The sequence below is a fragment of the Kogia breviceps genome, chromosome 11, assembly GCF_026419965.1.
Source record: "Kogia breviceps isolate mKogBre1 chromosome 11, mKogBre1 haplotype 1, whole genome shotgun sequence".
Lineage (NCBI taxonomy): Eukaryota > Metazoa > Chordata > Mammalia > Artiodactyla > Physeteridae > Kogia > Kogia breviceps.
Genome location: NC_081320.1, coordinates 97,131,022 through 97,150,153, shown reverse-complemented (window position 1 = coordinate 97,150,153; position 19,132 = coordinate 97,131,022). Strand labels below are relative to the sequence as shown.

Here is a 19,132-nt window from a genome sequence, read left to right as displayed (position 1 = left end):
CGTGAATTAAGAACGTATGAGAGATCTGCTCTCGCTTTTTTATGATTATAAAAATATGTGCTTTAGGGCTTCCCTGATGGCGCAGTGGTTGAGAGTCCGCCTGCCGATGTAGGGGACGCGGGTTCGTGCCCCGGTCCGGGAGGATCCCACGTGCCGCGGAGCGGCTGGGCCCGTGCGCCGTGGCCGCTGAGCCTGCGCGTCCGGAGCCTGTGCTCCGCAACGGGAGAGGCCACAACAGTGAGAGGCCTGCGTACCGCAAATAAAATAAAATAAAATGAAAAAAATATATACATTTAAAAATATGTGCTTTAGGGCTTCCCTGGTGGCGCAGTGGTTAAGAATCTGCCTGCCAACGCAGGGGACACAGGTTCGAGCCCTGATCTGGGAAGGTCCCACATGCCGCGGAGCAACTAAGCCCGTGAGCCACAACTACTGAGCCTGCGCATCTGGAGCCTGCGCTCCACAAGGGGGGAGGCCGCGACAGTGAGAGGCCCGCACACCGCGACGAAGAGTGGCCCCCGCTCTCCGCAACTGGAGAAAGCCCTCGCACAGAAACGGAGACCCAACACAGCCAAAAATAAATTAATTTTAAAATATATATATGTGCTTTAAAAAATTGGCCAGTATATGTATGTGTGTATATGTATATATATATAAAAGAAATTTAAAATCACCACAGATTTTACTTACCAAAAGATTACCACTTTGACATTTAGCTAAACATCTTTCAGATATCCCTACTATACATACATAAAGACAATTTGTATAAACAGGATCATTCTCCACTGCTGCTTTGTAACCTGACTATTTTCACTCACTAGTGTGCTACGGACATCTTTCCATGTCAGGAAGTCTCTCTGCTTTATTGGCTTAATGGCTACATAGCCCTTCTTTCTGTGGATGTACCACACTTGAATTCCCCATTCATTACATTTAGGTTGTTGCCATTTTTCACTTTTACAAACAAGTCTGCAACGAACCTTCTTTTCTATACATCTTTGTAAACTTTTATGATTATCTTCTTAGAATAAGTTGCTGTAAGTAGAATTTCTGGGTCAAAGGGTACGTGCATTTTAACGTTGGACGCGTGGCCAAGCATCTTATTAACCATTTAACCATTTTGATGCATTGCCAGACATCTTATTTAATTAACAGAGAATAAGTGTCAGAAAGGAGGGGGATGAGGACGCAAAGGCAGTGGCAGTTGACATAGTTACCGTTTCAGCCTCCCTCTTCCAGCTGGGCTGCCGGCTGGCCCGGGAGGCCGCTTGAACGCAAGTCTCCCAGGTTACAGCTGAGATGCCTGTGGTCAGTTGGGGCCAGCAGCTCTTTCGGGGGCATTCAGTCTTAGAGGCGACGCATTCTCAGAGTTGTTGACACCCTGTTTCAGCAGTGGAAGGGACGGGGAATCTATGGAGGCTGTGTTCTATACCCTTTTAGCAAAGAACAAGTGTATCTCTGGGTGCTTGTTTTGTGGATCCCTGGGGCTTCCTGATGTCTTAGTGGTTGTTAATGAAGCCTCCAAGTTAAAAATGGCTTTAATTTATTTGAATTTAAAATTCTTCTTTTTTTTAAAACGATCATGGTGTTTTTTTAAAAGTGTCAGGGAAGTGTCTTAGTATTAGAGACATGGAGACAAAGTCTCAACTACAGAAGACTAGCAGTTAGTGTTCAGACGATGACCTGCCTAAAGAAAGGGACCTGGGCCAGAGTATGTGGACAGCAGTGTTTAAGATGGGTAGAATCCCTTTCATTCGAACTGTCCTCATTCTTTCACACAACTAGGGCAAAAATTTCTCCTAGCTGGTTAAGACAGAATGTTTTATTACTGGGAGTTCTTGGCACTTAAAGTTAAGCATTTACTTACCTGTATGTCAGATAATTCATGTGGCACCAAACTGAAAGAAACAGTTATGGCATTCAAAAAATATTAAGCATCTACCATGAGCCCTACCCATTGTACAAGATGTCAGAGAAGCCGAAGAGGTGATCTGTCCTCAGAGGCTCACGTTCAGCTCATATTCTGCTTCTGTCTATGACATTTCCTGTTTTGTTTTGTTTTGTTTTTTAACAGTATCTGCTGAAGGTCAATGAAATTAAGATTAAAAAGGGAGTGGATTTACTTCAGAATCTGATCAAATATTTTCATGCCCAATGCAAGTAAGTTCTTTTTCTTTGTTATGATGGTATTTCAGATGTTTCTTTCTTTATGGCACCTTCTGGGAGATCTGTAGTATTGTGTTGAGGAAAGTAAACACTTACTTAGAACTCTGTAGTAAAAGGAATGAAACAGTGATGCAGGCTACAGCACAGATGAACCTTGAAAACATGTAAAGTGAAAGAAGCCAGAAATAAAAGACCACATACTGGATGGTTCCATTTATTTGAAAGGTCAGGAATAGGCAGATCCACCGAGGCGGAAAGCAGATTGGTGATTGCCAGGGCTTGAGGGAAGGGGGCAGGGGGGAATTACTGCCAGGGGGCACAGGGTCTCTTTTTGGGGTCATGAAAATATTCTGGAATTAGATAGGGCTGATGATTACACAACCTTGTGAATAAATATACTAAAAACCACTGAATTGTACACTTTAAAAGGGTGGATTTTATGGTTTGAGTTTTATATCTCAAAAACTAAAAATAATGTAAAAATCTACGTTATCAAATATACTTATTTTTGCTGTTTTTTGTAAAGTGGGAAACTAGTTTGATTCTCGGATATTCTTTATTTGTTAAAAGAGAAGTGAGATGGTGTTAATGCAGTGTCTTCAGTTAAAAGAATACTTTCATGTATTACTTATCACGTAAAACAAATGACAGTACTGAGCAAAGGAGGCTGTGTGTGGAAGAGGAGGAGGAACTTCCAGGTGTGGGAACTTCACCGTGGCCGTCAGCCCTTCACAACCTGGGCCTCACCTCTTGGCCTCATTGTCTTCCCCTCTCCTCGTCCTGCTTCTCCTCCCTGACACCACCACCCCCCACCCCCCACCCCCCCACCCCCCCACCCCGGCGCTGCTATAAACAGGCTGCAGGCTCATTCACTGCTTTTGTTGAGTGTGTGCCGTGCCTCGGGGCACCGTCCGAGTCGCTGGAGACAGAGTACTGTACGTAGGTCTCAGGCACAGTTCCTGCTGGATCAGGTAGGGGAGTTGGACTTAGGTAAACACACTTATAACTGCACGTTTAACAAAGTGTTCTGAAGTACGGGAGCCTAAGAAAGAATAGAATAGAATAGAAGAATATAATTCAGATTAAGGTTGAGGGCAGAGTTGTTTTGTCTTCTTTCTGTTTCGTTCCTTGCTGTGTGTTCCAGCAGCCAGAACACAGTACCTGGCCCGCAGTAGGTGTTCAAATTTTTCTTGAATTCACTGCAGGCCTCTTTGAGGGACATGTATTCATGTATTCTGAGGTCTGAAGGGTGAGTAGGAGCCAGCAGGTAAGGAACGGGAGAAGAACATTCCAGGCCAAGTCAAGGTCTTAAGGCAGTAAGAAGGCCAGTGTGACTTAAGCATAGTGAAGGAGATGAAGCTGCATAGGAAAGCCTGAGGTGGGGATGGCCTGGAGGTCTGGTTAACGGCGGCGTCCGATTCTATCCCAGACGTGTTGGGAAGCTCTCAGAGTTTCGAGCAGAGGATTCATTCAGCAAGTAGTGATTGAGCTCCTACTGCGTGCCAGGTGGTGCAGCATGAAGGAAACCTGCATGGACCTTCAGGTGGGGTGGGGAGACGTCAAGCGCACGGGCAGGTACGTGACAGAGATTCGGGGCCTGGCTGTGGCTGTGCAGGGGCAGCAGCGTGACGGGAAGCGAGTGTGCTGGCTGGGGCGCCAGGGTAGCTCCTCCCGTTCCCTTCTGTTCCAGCAGGTCAGTGTGTGTGTTGAGAAGGACCCAGATGGGGAGGAGTGGGTGTGCGATCACTTAGGCCTGCAGGTTGCGTCCGAGGGCGCTCGGAGCCGCAGTGCCTGGACGCAGACGGCGGCAACAGGGAGGGGTGCAGAGCGACGTGGACATCTTTGAGGGTGTTACTGCCCCACGCTGACGCCCCCTTACACACGATGCTCCCTGTGCCTGGAATGCAGTTCTCCTCCCGCGCCTCCCCAGCTGCTGTTCCTGCACGAGGCCCGGCTCAGGTGCGCCTGGCTGCTTAGAAGCCGTCTGCTCCCCCGCTTACCTGAGCACTCCTCTTCCTTCTTGATACCACTGCGCCCTCTGCGCACTCCCCTGACGGCACCTCGCACGGTGTCTCCCACTGAACCGTATGCTCTTTAAGGACGTCCTCTGTGACTTCTATATTTTAACCTTTAGCACGTTTACCTGGAACGATTTGCAGTGGTGAATTGCACTGAATTGGATGGAGCTGTGCTTTGGAATTCTTACTACATCTCTGGCGACACTGCATTTCTAAAGCGGTGGAGGTCCAACAGCAAAGGAAGATGTGCTGTGTGATCCAGCCTCTGGGTTAACAGAAGAGCTCCAAGCGCGGAGCTCAGAAATAGAAAGACCCCTAATTTGCAGAGTTTTTAAGATGAATTATTTTACAGAGACTCAAAATCCTGTGTGATTAACATATAAATTACTTCTTCAGTCTTATCCTTGTAACCTTATGTGAGGCTATTTAGGAAGTGGGTTGTTTCCTTGCTGATATTTTATTTTTAAAAAGAAGTTATTCTAGGATTTCCTTTTTTTTCTTTATTTTGCCCAAACTAATCAGTTGGGTAGCAACAGACCACTTGTGGAAAATTGAACCAATTGGCCTTTTATGGGCATGAGCTCAGTAACCTTTAAAAATGATGAATCTTCCATTACTTCCTTTCTGGATGAGTGTGTGTGTGTGTGTGTGTGTGTGTGTGTGTGTGTGTGTACACGTGTACATACATACTGCACGCTCTTAAAAGCATTTGGAAAGCTTTGACTTTTCACATGCATATTTTGGGGCGTAAAATGTGGAGCCTGAGTGACTCAGCCACTGGACAAAGGAGCCTGTGGCCATATGTGTCTCTATCCTCCGGGCAGTTCCTTCGTGTCCCCATTGAACATTCCCGGTCTCCACTTCTCGCCGGGGAGCACAGCTGTGCCCAGCGGGCAGAGGCAGCCTGCTCAGCTGAAGCTGCTGGTCTCTGCAGGTACCAAGAGGCCTCTCGGTGGAAACTCGATTCTGTGGAACCATGTTCAGGTGTTCACCCTCAGAACTGCTTAGACAGACATTATTTTGCTTTTTACTCCTTTTGGCTTTTCTCTGGAAGCATTCTTGAAGAGTATGTTCTTTGTCTTTTATTTCATTTAAGGAAAGACTTAGCATCTCTAGTTCCTAGAAGAGCCTGGAAAACCTGTATTACTAGCCTTTGCTGCTAAAGATTGAAGATCCTTTTCTCTAGTGGGAACCTAGAAATAGGGCAGTCTTTAAAACAGAAATAAACAAAAACGGTCATGTTCTCAACAGTAGTGATGAGCGTTGAAGTGACTTGTTCTCTGAGCAAATACCTGCTGAGAACCACCGTGACCAGTTGCGGCGTGATGAACTTGGGCTGCAGATGCAGCGAGACCCAGTCCGGTGCCCTGGACAAGCGCCCTCCAGCGGCGGGGAGGGCGGACGCTGCCGGCCGTGAGGCTGCAGCTGTGAAGGCTGGAGAAGGGAGAGTCCGCCCCGCTTGTGGGCGCCTGAAGGTTGGCTCTCAGTGGGTGTATGTTAAAGGCTGGCGAATTTGATCAGGTAGGCTAGAAAACGTTAGATGAAAAACAAAAGTCGACGATTGGTAATGCCGATGGTAAATGTGTTGACTGAAGCTTGGGAAAGTGTTAACAGGCTCAAGCTAAGAAAAATGTCTGGGGGTTTGTACTGAGGAATGTTGCAGTGACAGCAGTCAGCAAAGGGGCCCCTTGTTCTTGAAGCTTTCCCTAAGGCCAGAGAAAGTACACAAACATGCCTCAGTAAGGACGGTACAGAAAGATAGGAGTTTTGAAAACGAGAGGGAGGAGGTTTTCTAGGTAGATGGCCAGGATCGGCTGTGCTTTTACAAAGATGAACTCTAAATCTGTATCGTTATTCCAGGCGTGACACTGTGCAGTGCCATGATGGAAACAGCGTCTGTGATGAGAAACACCTCCCCGAGCCCTTGACTCCACTGCGAGGGCCTCTCACTGTGGGGACAGTTGCCAGGCACAGGTTCGGGAGCTGTGCACCCGCTCCCTTTCCCCGAGAGCAGGACCGTTTCTCTGCTGATCTCCTGTGATAATTTTCCTACTCCCTGAACTAGTGTGTTTTCAGCTTCTCTCTCTCTCTCCCCCTCCCTGCCAACCCTGCCTACTTTATAAGAATTTGAATTGATTAATAAAATAGTTATACCAAAAAAAATAGAGCTGAAACAAAACATAAGAACCGAATGAGTTCATGACAAGAGGGAAAAGCTCAGTTTCTCATTCTTGTGTTTGTTCTTCCCAGTTTCCTTTTCAATTTAAAATTGCTGCTCTGTGTCGGCCGTTGTGCTCAGAGTGGAAACACAGAGACGTATATGGCATGGCATTTCTGCCCTGTCAGTGGAAACGGACATGTGGAAGAGTCATTATAACATGGACACAGTTGCTGCACCAGAAGCATATTTTACATTTAGAACAAAATGAATTAGGCAAAATACAGGAATGAGAATGTAAAGTTAAAATTATGCATATATCTGAAGATTTTTAAGGTAAGAAATTCTAATAGCCCAGCCTCTGATTCCTAATAACTAGCTAGTAGTGGTTCGTAACCCACATCCTGTGTGTACGCTTTCCTCTTCCTTCCTCCCTCCTCCCTTCCTCCTTGGAGTTATTGTATTAAGTGTCATGCAGCATTGTTTTTACAACCCCTCCTGCTAACTGCATACTTGATATGGGAAATTCCCATAGGACCACTGCTGAGTTTAAAAGAAATAAACATGTGAACCTCAGATCACTTTTTGAAGATAGTCTCCTTGGTACCCAGTAAACTGGCAGAAGTTAGAAATTCTCCTTCCTTTCCTCATTAATTTCTTCATTCAACAAATATCGTGTGCCTGAAATGTGTCAGGTTTTGTGGATGCTGTGTCCTCACCCTCCTGGAACTTCAGATCTAATGGGGGAATTTTATTTTAAACAAGGACACCAGCAAACACGTAATGGCAGTTGTGGTGAGTGTTTTGAAGCCAGAGACAGAATACTCTGAGAGAATCTGGCAAGGAGACCTCTTTGAAGGGATGGGGGTTGTGGCACACCTCAAGGGTGAGGCCGTATCTAACTTAACACTTGAAGAGTGAGTGGGAATGAACCCGGTGAAACAGAAGGTAGGCTGCAGGGAGAACTCCTTAGAGGAAAGAAACAGCAAGTGTAAAGGGCCTGAGGCAGGGAGGCCTTGGCTCCATAGAGGAATAGAGAGACGTGAATAAAGGGGCAGATGGTGTGGGTGGAAGCCTGGAGACATAGGCAGGGGCCAAGTTCACGGGCATTTTAGGCCTAGTTACAGGTTTTGAACCCTCTCCTAAGCTCCCTGGGAAGCCTCTTCTTCCTCTCAAAAGGGTTCAAAGGCAGTGTGCTGCACGTCAGCCTGCTGTTGCTGCAGAAAAACTCATCCAGCCTCTGTTGTACTTCCTGAATCACTGGTTAAAGATGACTTCACAAGCACTGGGTTCTGAGCGTTAAAAATATAAAGTTCCTTTTGATATTCGATCTGAAGTTCTCCAACCACATCTCCCTGCTCTGCCCACGGGGCGTGGCCATTCATGTGCTTCAGGCGCGCTTGCTTTCTTCCTGCATTCTTTCTCTTTTCCACTTAGCTGTTGCCTGTCAAGGAAAATATTTTAGCGTCTTATTCTGTGTTCACCCCATGCTTTCCTGGCCTCGGACTCTTACGTTCCTGAACCAAAGCCTTTGCTGCCATTTGTCAGTGGAGTCCTGTTTCCCGTTATAAACTGAAAATTTAGGGCTCATTTTATATGGGTCAAGAAAAATCACAAATACGAGGCTTACTGCAGTGCCTTTTCTCTTAGTTTTGAGTGTCACTTTATTCTTGGTTTGCCTAATGTTTCAAGGTTTGGGTCCTAGTCTTTCCCCCCAGGAATTACATCGTGATCTCAGCCATTTCCTGTAAAGAAGTTTTTTCTCCATCTAACAAAATTGTTTTCTCTTTTATGAGACACAATCTGTGTTTCTTGTTTTTTTCCTCCTAGTTTTTTCCAGGATGGACTGAAAGCAGTTGAAAGCCTCAAACCTTCCATTGAAACACTTTCAACGGATCTTCACACAGTAAGTAGTTTCCCTCCCACATGAGTGTTGAAAGGGTTTTTCTGCAACAGACACTTTGATTTAAATGTTGCTTCTGTGTGATCTCGTGTTTGCATGCTGTGCTACCCTGAAAGTGACAGCCCTGAAGCTCCACGCGGAGTGTGGGGAGTGGGGTCCCCACTGCGTCCTCGGTCTCGGTCGGGAGAAGGTTGCGTTTATGGAGAAATGCCCCGCGCTCTCCACTGTCTCACTGTACCTCAGCCGTACTTGTCTGTGCTTTGTTTTGTGTTTTAAAGATCAAACAGGCCCAAGATGAAGAGAGAAGGCAGTTGATACAGCTTCGAGATATTTTGAAGTCAGCATTACAGGTTGAACAGAAAGAGGTGAGGGGATTTACGTTTGAAAGATTGCTATTTTGTGTGTTCATCCCTCAGTCTCGGGGGCTTTGGGACTGAGGAGGTGAGATCCAGGTCTGTGGGTGCTCCGTTCACTGTGGGGCTGTTATCCGGCAACAAGAAAACATGTAGTTTGTTCTTTAAGTTGGTTTTATAAAACCATCTTTTTAAAAATATTCTTATTTCATGGGGAAGCATCACCGTAGGCAAGGCCTTCATGGCAATATTTAAACCTCTTCCGCTCCGTCCGTTGCTGGGTGAGTGGCTCTCGGGGTCTCTGTCACATAGACACTCATTATTCATGCCATTGGTTCTCTCCCTGGAGCTCTGTGGTTTCCCTGCCCACAGATATACATGGACTTTGCCCATGTGGCATCGGTGGGTGACTGGTGACCATCTGAATCTTCCAGCTTGGAGATTATGTTCCACAAAATGGGAGGAGCTTGATTTTCTTGGAGCTGCTTTCTGATGGGCAGAAACCTTAGTTTTCTTGCATCATCTCTTTCATGTACTCACTTCTCTGCGGGCCAGCACATTCGCAGTGATGATTTGTATTTGGGGGGGCTTGTTAGAAAACCATCAAAAAGTAAATTTTGAGGTAATTGCATATGTTTGCTACAGTGTGGATATTATAATGTGAAATTTCACATAAATCCACTTCCTTGTCAATCAAGGAACGTGTTTACGTGTACAGCTGGTCGATTTTCGATGGATACCTCTACTAAACTGCTTACCAGAGCATAAAGTTCCCCGCTGGCACTGTGGCATGCTCTATTTTGTTTTAAGTTCTTGTACTGTAACTGAATATTGTTGTTTTTCTCCCAAATGCATTTACCTTTTGTGACCGAAGTCTAGGAGAGTAAGTAGTTCAGTATTTTAATAAATTATAGAACTTCTGCATGCTTTCTTCATGAACTTCAAAAAATAGATATTTCCTCCATGTATGTACTAATAGCTAGTAGCATTTTTTATCTTTACTTCTTTCAGTAGCTGTGGACTTCATTAAAGACTAAAGAATATGAACGCATAAGTGTTAGTGAGATGGAGATGTTCCAGGTTTACAGTTTAGCCTTTGGTGTCACTCCTTTGTGAACGCGGAGCCTCTCACCCTCCCGCCCGCCGCTGCTTCGCAGAATTCTGCCTGTCCTTCCCATGTACCCTAACCCCTCCCTCTGGAGGGGGCTGCCCCTGGCCCCCGCCCCCGCAGTGATCTGTATCACACACTGTGTTTGAGGGAGTCTTTTCAGCGGCAGCATGTATCTTTGGGGGCTTGATGGCCATGCGCTCAAGTGCACAGATGCTTTTTCTCCAGCTGGACCTCAAGCAGGTTGAGGCTGCCCTCCTGCCTTCTGTGCCCACCTGGCCGTCACATCATAGCACCTTATTGCTCCTGTCATAGGTTCTCGGTAAACAGGCCAGCTAAGGGAGAGACTGGCCCGCCGAGGCTCCACGTAGCGCTGGAAGTTACCCACAGCATGGTGACTTCCTCCCCGTCTAGAGGGTCTAGGTCCTGGCACTTTGATATTCCTAAACATGGAATATGAACAGAAAAAGAAACAAAGAACCCGGGGTATGGAGCATACAGTGGCCTGATTGTAACCAGAAGCGGTAGCACTAACGCAGGAGCCAGGATGCCGTCGGGCCCTGGAGAGCTGCTGGGAACGGTTGGCAGCAAGAAGGACCCGAGAAGGAGGAGCCAACCTGTGAAGCGAAGCTCAGGTTTAAAATACAGGAGAGCAGGTGCTGGAGCTCAGCCGCCCTCTGGGCACAGAGCAAGAGCCATGTTTGCTTTGGCTGTGCTGGAGGAGGAGGTTGGGGAGAGCTGGCTCTTGTCACAAAGCCGGTTATTTACAACTTTGCGGAAAAGTATAACAAATTTACCAGCACAGACCAGAAGTCTCTGGCGGTTTGTTGTTGTTGTGTTTTCTGTGGGCCAGCGTTCTGCCCCGGCTGCGCAGCGGGGTGCGTGAACCTCTTGACTGCTCTTCTCTGGCTTTATGCCCAAAGGGCGAACCCACCAACCTCCTGGCTGTGAATGTCTTGTCTTCTCTGTGTATCACATTCTGCGTTGCTTTTTGATGATGGTATTCCATAAATTGGACAGTCTGTGAACGCAGTTGCAAGTAATAAGCAAATATGGATAAGTTAAATTTTATCTATTTTAAAATAATTTTTATAATTGGGGTCCCTCCAATTACAAGAATCAAACATTTGGGCGTTACTGTTGTTTAGCTCTCCTCCCTTGTTTTTGGATTCTCTTCTGTGAGGCAGAAAAATGAAGGTGTTGTTGGATTTTTCTCAGTGTTATAAAAATTCTAATTCTACATAAGTTTAGTTCATAAAAATTAGGTAACGTGCCCCAAGGAAACTGCAGTGATGGTTGGTAGGAGTTACTCTCCTAGTTCCTTCCTGTGAACCTTAAGCGTCAGTCGTTTGGTCTAAGTGGAGGGCATGGCCGTCACGTACAGGGGCTTTGGGCCGCTTCTCTGTCACTCGCGGCTGTACTTTGGAGAGAAGACTGTGCCGTCACGATCCCAGCACCCCCACACCTCCAGACCACCGGCGTTCCTGTTCTGTTCCTGATATTTCTGTTCCCTGTAAATAGGATGCTACAGTTTGACTTTTCCATTATTTTATTATGAAATTTTTCAGATTTACAGAGAAGTTAAAAAACTATACAGTGAACATCTATATACGCATCATATTTTAACATTTGGAAAAGACCCCTTCTACAAAGTGAAAACTCTTCAACACTGCTAATCTTTGCATAAACTTCCTCCCTGTGTGCCTTAACGTCTCCTACCTTCCTCATCCCACACGTGTCCATTGCAGCTGCGTTCTGCTGGGACAGGTCCCGCTGCGGTGCTGGAGGATTCTCTGCTATTTGTTGAGAACCCGGACGTGTGCTGTGCGGGGGAGGACTCAGGTTCTGGGGGATGGTCTTGTAGGTCTAAGTGCTGAAACCACAGCGACTTTTCCGCTTTGGAGATCTCTCTTCGTGCCAGTTTTGCTTCCCCCTTGTTAAGTGTCCCTGTCTGGTAGGATGTGGTCGAGTAGTATGTGCTGTCCAAGGAGCAGAGGTCCAAGACAGCCAGGATTTCCTTCCAACTCCGGCCTTTTGGTCTGGGGCTGCATATCTTATCATGCTCAGATCTGGCCTTAATCAGAGCCCTCTGGCTAGGTGTCCACTTCCCACCCCTCCTGCCAGGCTGCTGGGTAGCCTAGAACCAGCCTCGAGTGCTGACTCCATGCAAGACTTGGCACATTCGACTGCCATTTCCTCGGCAGTTACTCTAAGCAGGAGCTGCACAGACACACACCAGAGCAGACCCTCTGAAAGGGCGCACAGTCTGGGGTGGGGACAGAAAAGGAGTTGAGCACAGTGTGATGAGAGCTCTACTGGAGGTCGCCTCCAAGGAGGGTGTCACCCCAGTGTGGGGTGGGCAGGTGTGTATCAGGAAGGAGGGTTTGGAGGATGATTCAGAGTTAGGAGAGGCCCAGCAGGTGAGACAGGTGGGCCAGCTTCTGCCTAGGACCGAAAGCTTGCCTGGTAGCCGGCTGTCCAGCAGCGCGTACCGTTTGAACCCTAGGTCTTCCGCTTCCTGCCACGGTGACCTTGAGCAAGTTACCTGGCTTCTCCATGCCTCGGTCGCTTCATCTGTAAAACAGGAGTGAGAGTTACTATGAGATCTAAGGGACAAGTTCTGTAAAGCACTGAACACATTGTCTTGATAAACGGATACTGGTTCGTTCATTCATTCCGCAGATAGTGGGCTCCTGATGCCGACATTACAGGAGTGAACAAACAAGACCCGATTCCTTCCCCCGGCCTTGGTAGCTGGACGGTGGTGGGTGGCGGTGGTGGTATCTCGGAGGGGTCCTTCTCCCCACTCGACCCTCCTCTCTTGGCTGGTCACCTGGCACCTTGTCTCCGTGACCCTGGCCCCGACCTTTGCCCCCCTCCCCACCCTGACTCGTACTCCAGTCTAGGCTGCTGCCCTTGCTCCCGACCCCGGCCTGTCAGGTGCCCCCGACTGCCCCACTCCCCGTTCCCAGGCCTTCGTCATCACTCCCCCGTCCTCTCCCCTGCTCTCTGCTGTCATGGCGTCTCCTGCTCGCTTCACTTCGCAGCTTTCTCCAGGCACGTGATAAGCGTGACCAGTAATCAGTCCTTACGACAGCATGGCTGGGCACGTAGTATTAGCCCTCATTTACAACGTGAGTCTGAGAGGAGAAATGCATTTGCTGGAGTTTTGGGGCCAGGGTTTGAGCCCTGGTCTGTTCCACCGCAAGGCTGTTCTCTGTCAGCTATATTACGTGACTTTAACAGCCTGTGTCAGAATCTTTTAAAAAGCTACCCAGAGGGACTTCCCTGGTGGTCCAGTGGTTAGGACTTGGCACTTTCACTGCAGGGGCCCACGGCTGGGAAACTTAGATCCCTCAAGCCATGCAGTGTGGCCAAAAACAAAGCTACCCAGAAATAATGGGGAATAGGTGGTAAGAGATGTGAGAACACTGTTCTTTGACCACAGCTTAGTGCTTGCTTAGCAGAGCCCCCAGTTCCCGGTGCGTCCACACACACACACACACGTGTCCAAGGACACACCTGACACGCCTTGGGAAAATGGGGAGCGATTGGACGGCACAGCCCTCCCTTGGCAGAGAAGCTTTAAGCTTCGTGAGGTGACTGCTTTTGGCAATCCATTCATCACGAGAATTGACCGAACACAGACTTTCTGAGAGGTGGACAGGTGAATTGAAGAAGTGTGCGTGATGTTCTAGAGTCTTAGGGAGCTCGGGGATGCTTCTGACGTTATGAGTAGACGTGTGTGTGTGCTCGCGCATACACGTGTGTATAGAGTATGCAGGGTCACCCTTCCCCGGCCCCACGCCCCGTTCCTAAAGGTTTCAGATATTGAGTCTACCGCTCATCTGGGCGGTTTCTGCTGCAGCAGGACCCCATGGCTAACACGTCATAAGGCCACACAAAACTTAAGACCATGGACAGTGCCTGGGATCTGAAAACTTGTCTGGATGTCACAGGACAGAGGATTTGTGGATACTGATAGGGTTTTATGAGAGCTTTCTGAAGGTCCATAAAATGCCTACTTAACTTATATGCTTCAGACATATAACAGTCTCCACGTGGTGGCTCACTCAGTCGAGTCTTGGGGTGTCCTTGGCTCTCCTGGAGAAGCACAGAATATGTGGGAGCGTCTCCAAGAATCCGGGCAACGTGGATGCCCCGGCCAGTTGCCTGCTGTATTGTTAGATGATGGCTCTCCTCAGGAAGAGAGGCTCTTTTCCCTTGAACTATATTCCATTCGGGTGAAATCTCAGTATGTGAACGGGCCGACGACATTTGTCACCCCTTCCCTTGGTCAAGTGTTGTATGAAACACTTGTTACAGACAGGTGACGAAAGACTAGTTTTGTTGGGTCACGTAGAAGTCACCTGGAAGATGCTGAAATAATTAGTTCTAAAGCAGGTTCAATTTTATGTTACACAGATTATATTACTTACAAATTTTAAGTTTCATAGTTTCAGATTTGCTTGCATTTTAAAATTGATTCAAGAAATGCCTTGTCTAAAGAATAAAACAGTGATTTCATTCCTAACCTCCGGCATAGGGTCTGATCCTGTTGAAAAGAAGAGTGTCCGTTATCCTGTTCATAAGACCTGTGAAGAGTTCTGATTAATATGCTTGGCGTGAACACCTGTAGCAGGTGTTGTCACGTGGTTTCTTCCCTTATTTTGTGCAGGATTTTTTTTCTCCCCAAGTCAATAGACGTTTTTCTTGGTTGTGCAATTTAGTCTTTTGACAGGTTTATTTTTAGTCTTTCACAGAGATTCGGACAGGTGAACAGTATTTCTCCGTTTCCCCTCTGCTGCATTCATTTCCAGTGATGTTTAAAGCTGGGTTTGCTCTAAATGTCTAGTGCTAGTATATGCTGCCCCTTTGAGAGAATGTAGACACTGGGACCATCCTTACCCGGTGAATGAGCTGTGTGCCCTAGTTGTTTAGAGGCGTGAACGCCCTGTGGAAAAGGACATTTCTCCTGTTAGGGGGTCTGTTGTCGGTTCAGTACTGGAATGCTTGAGCACATTATTGATTTCTCAGATGAAGGTTGGTTGTTTTTTTTTAATTTTTTTGCTGAGTTATCCCATATATGTTTCAGAGTTTAAAAAGTCAGTGCTGGGCTTCCCTGGTGGCGCAGTGGTTGAGAGTCCGCCCGCCGATGCAGGGGACGCGGGTTCGTGCCCCGGTCCGGGAAGATCCCACGTGTCGCGGAGCAGCTGGGCCCGTGAGCCATGGCCGCTGAGCCTGCGCGTCCGGAGCCTGTGCTCCGCAACGGGGAGAGGCCACAGCAGCGAGAGGTCCGCGTACCGCAAAAAAAAAAAAAAAAAAAAAAAAAAAAAAAAAAAAAAAAAAAAAAAAAAGTCGGTGCTGGACAGGCCATGTGCATGGACTGGAAAACTTAATCTTGTTAGGTTGGCAGGACTTCCCAAACCGATCTGCAGATTCAGTGGGATCCCCGTCAAAATAAAATCCTAGCTGCCTGTTTGCAGAAATTGACAGGCTGATTTTAAAATTCATACGGAAATGCAAGGGACCCAGAGTAGCCAAAGCAATCTTGAAAAAGAAGAACAAAGTTGGAGGACTCATTCTTTCTGATTTCAGAACTTTCCACAAAGCTGTAATAATCAAGACAGTGTGGCGCTGGCGTAAGGGTGAGCATACGGATCAATGAAATAGAATTGAACCCTTACATTTATGGTCAGTTGATTTTCAACAAAGGCGTTAAGACGATTCAATGAGGAAAGAACCGTCTTTTCAATAAATGATGCTGGGACAGTTGGGTAGCCAAAGCAAAAGAATGCATTTAGACCCCTACCTCACACCATAATAAAAAATTAATTCAAGATGGGTCAAAGACCTAAATGTAAGAGCTAACACTATAAAACTTAGAAGAAAACATAGATGTAAATCTTCATGACCTTAGATTAGGCAATGACTTCTTAGATGTGACATCTAAAGTACAGACGACAAAAGAAATAGTAGATAATCTGGACATCATCCAAATTAAAAATTTACGTTTCAAGATTTTTTTTAAAAAAAAACAGTCAAGAATTTGGGTGGCTGGCTGTGGCTTTCGAATGAAGCCTAGGCTCTGACTCCAGCCCGCCTGTCCCTTCGGCTGATGGGCCCTCTTATCTTGGCTGCAGTATTTGTCCTCATTTCCCTCCCTGGAGAATGGCCACCGCCACCACTTTCCTCTGCAGGCCTCCGTGTGTGTCACTCCCCTTATCCTCTGGCGGTTCTCACCTTCATCTTTAAAACTCACTTCTTCCAGATGCTCCTATGGTTTTCTCCGTTTGACTCTTCACTTCTGGAGCCGGTGTATCCTCAGTTCGGATCACGTTGACTGTCGTGCACTGGTCCTTTCCTTGTTTGGGCAGTGCCTAGGGCCCCGGGGGATGGTCAGCTGCTCGACAGCGGAGTGAGGCTAGCTCTGGATCCTTGGGCGTCCTCTGGTGAGGGCACGAGGCGCAGTGGAAGGAGCCTCAGAGTGCAAGGCGGAGTTCCCTCCCACCCTCCGCTCTGGCGCCAACGAGCCCTGCATCTTGAGCACGTCACTTGTTTTCATCGTTTCTGTTTCTTCTGTGACGAAGTGAACTGGATCGGGAGCTCTCATAGCAGGTGGGGCAGCTCCTAGTCCTGCCTGGCTGACCTGTGAACTCCCTGTTCATGTTTTGCCCCCCCTTGTTTCCTTTGCCAGAATTTCCAGGGTTAGCGCTTCTGGTATCGTCTGTGAAACACCAGTTGAGCACATGTTGGATCCCAGACACTGGACTTAGGCCCGGGGGATTCATTAATGCTCTTTGCCCTCAAGAAGCTGAAGGCTGGAGTTCCCCAGCGGTGGTGGACTTGGCCATATTCTCAGTCTGCCCTCAGGCTGGAGCAGTTGGGCTTAGGGCCACGGCCCCTCTGCTGGGATCGGTGGGGTCAGGAAGCAAATGTTGTTCCTGTGGGTTACATAGCAGGTATTCACACACGTGGTCTCGCTCAAGCCTCCCTATATTTACTGTCCTTACTAGAAATTGTTTTCCTGTTTTCCCAGGAGGAAACTGAGACAGGGAGCTTAAGTAGCTTGCCCAAAGTAAGAGGCAGAACATTGTTTTTGTGTTTTTTTTGCTTGAAAGCCCCGCCTCTTCCAACATGTAGCGTTACTGCCCTCCTTCTCGAGGGCTGCTTTTGCCACACCAGGAGCTGCTTGCCCCTGTCAGGGACTTAAGCCTCGTAAATAAGTAAAATCTCGTAATCTCCAAATGGCTCATTCTTTCAGCCAGTTTGGGGATACTGGCATTTGTCATTTCCTTCTCCAGCCTGGTAGGTGGCATTTATGAGTTCCAGGATATGAATTTATGTCCCTTTTTTGGTGTGTTTAAGAGGGGAAATTCTCTAATTAAAAAAAAAAAAATTTTAAGGGTGTAAGTGTCTCTGTGTACTGCTTTTTAAAAATTGGAATCTGGACAGGATTAAAAACCACTAACAACTTAACTGCTTTCAGGATTTACAGCTTCGCCAGAGCACAGCCTATAGTTTACACCAGCCTCAGGGAAACAAAGAGCACGGCACCGAGCGGAATGGCAACCTGTACAAGAAAAGCGATGGGTGCGTAGACGGCGTTGCTAGAGTTTCAGTGTGTTGTTTGTATCTCCTGCGTCCAGAATCTCTGAACTCTTATTTTTTCCTCATTTATCTGCAAGGATCCGAAAAGTGTGGCAGAAAAGGAAATGTTCAGTGAAAAACGGTTTTCTGACCATATCCCATGGCACCGTAAGTATCCCCTGTCATCACAGGCTCCGCTGTAGCGGGATGAGGGCATGTGGGCTGGAGGCCTGGTAAGGGGACCGAACCCGCGCTGCGGCACTAGGCATGCACTTTAAACAGGGTCCCTGCTGAGAAGAGCCTGCTTGGGTGCCTCCTTGGTTTGGTACCCCTGCCCCTTGTTGACGCTCCCCTAGCAGGGCCCTTGCTGCCTCACAGGGTCAGGAACACCTGAGGAGCCAGGTGGTCTGTGTTCAGAGACCTGTGACTCCCAGAAACAAGCAGCAAAACCGCTCCCCAGCTCTCTTTGTCTGTGGAAATTGAACATCACCCTTGGAAAGAGTTCTACTTTTCCGTCAAGGGAAAAGAGTTTAGGTGGTCAGGAGTCTGGGAGTCAGAAATCCAAGAGAAGAGAGATTTCAGTAATTTTATTGTAGACATACTGCATCCAGCCTTCATCAGGTTCTTCTTCTACGACCCTGTGTTTAATTTCCCGTGCAGGAAACTGAGCCAACATATGCTGAGCCAGTTGGAATACCAGTTGGAATAAAATGATTTACTTAATCTGGCTTTCGGAGACGAGGGATTGTAACCGCAGTTACAAACACAGCCCTTTTCCACGGTGGGCTTTAGGCATATTATCACCTTACCTGGTGTAACGGGATCTGATGAAAGCCGTGGAGGCTGGCAGCTATTTTTTAAATGTCTGAAGGCAGAGTTGGTTGCTGTTTTGCTGAGAACGAGGATGCTGGTGGTGGCCTGCGTTCCTGCACCCCAGGCGGGAGGCCTGGCCCTGACCTCAGTCCCACAGTGGAGATGAGCCTCAGCCTTCGTCTTTCTTCCCCTGTCCCCACCAGCTCCCCTGTGAAAGGCAGAGCTGGGCAGGAGCGCAGGCAGCCTTTTCAGGGCCCTGGGCAGAGGTCATGGCTCACTGTGGTTCCAGAGAAACCCTGCCCTTGTCAGTATTCAGGAGTGAGGAGACAGAGTAAAACCCCACCTGAAGGGTGGCACTGCAGCATGGACTGCGTTCCACGAGGTGGGAGTGGGGTCCCTTCGTTTTCACTGACTCTGTATGAGAAGGGAGAGAGACCGCAGAACTAGCAGATACCAAGTGTCTGGAGGGACCTCTGGCCTGGGGGATTGAACGTGGCTCCTGCCTGGGCAAATAAAGGTCGTTTCTCTTTTCCAAGATCCAGCCTTCACTGGCCTTCTTTACGCTCACCACGGCCCTCATGGGGCCATGCAGTTTGGATCCTGTTGTAATTTTTTTCTGTATGGACGTGTGTGTGTGTGTGTGTGTGTGTGTGTGTGTGTGTGTGTGTGTGACTGGGTATAAGCGCTGTAGACTAAGGAAGGCAAATTGATTTAGTCACCACTCCTGTTTACAAAGGAGAGTGTTAGACTGGGTAAAGGCCACGTTCCCTTCCTCATCTAATACCTGCAACTCTGTGATTTGCTTTCGAGTTGTATTCTACTCTGTTTTGAGTCAGGTTTACTGCCTCAGTGCAGAAAATCTCATAAAACAAGACTGGGTTTCATTTCATGCTTGTTTACAGCTCTAAAGCCAGTTGGGATATTTGCTTCATTGGCGTGTCCACTAGACCCAGGGCCTCGACTTAAGCCAAAGAGTGGTTCTCCGCCCCCGACCACAGAAATGACAGCAGGTCTGGTGGTCCT

At 47.7% G+C, this 19,132-nt stretch overlaps 1 protein-coding gene across 5 annotated transcripts in view; it reads left to right on the top strand.

The window, feature by feature from the left end:
• ASAP2 (ArfGAP with SH3 domain, ankyrin repeat and PH domain 2) overlaps nt 1-19,132 on the top strand; it is a 158,611-nt gene that overhangs the window by 95,936 nt on the left and 43,543 nt on the right. For all 5 annotated transcript variants that reach the window (XM_059078370.2, XM_059078369.2, XM_067008171.1 and 2 more), the window contains 5 exons: nt 2,075-2,160; nt 8,173-8,248; nt 8,524-8,610; nt 17,196-17,299; nt 17,395-17,464. In XM_059078370.2, the coding sequence (XP_058934353.1) occupies nt 2,075-2,160; nt 8,173-8,248; nt 8,524-8,610; nt 17,196-17,299; nt 17,395-17,464 (423 nt within the window). The remainder of the gene's footprint in view (nt 1-2,074; nt 2,161-8,172; nt 8,249-8,523; nt 8,611-17,195; nt 17,300-17,394; nt 17,465-19,132) is intronic.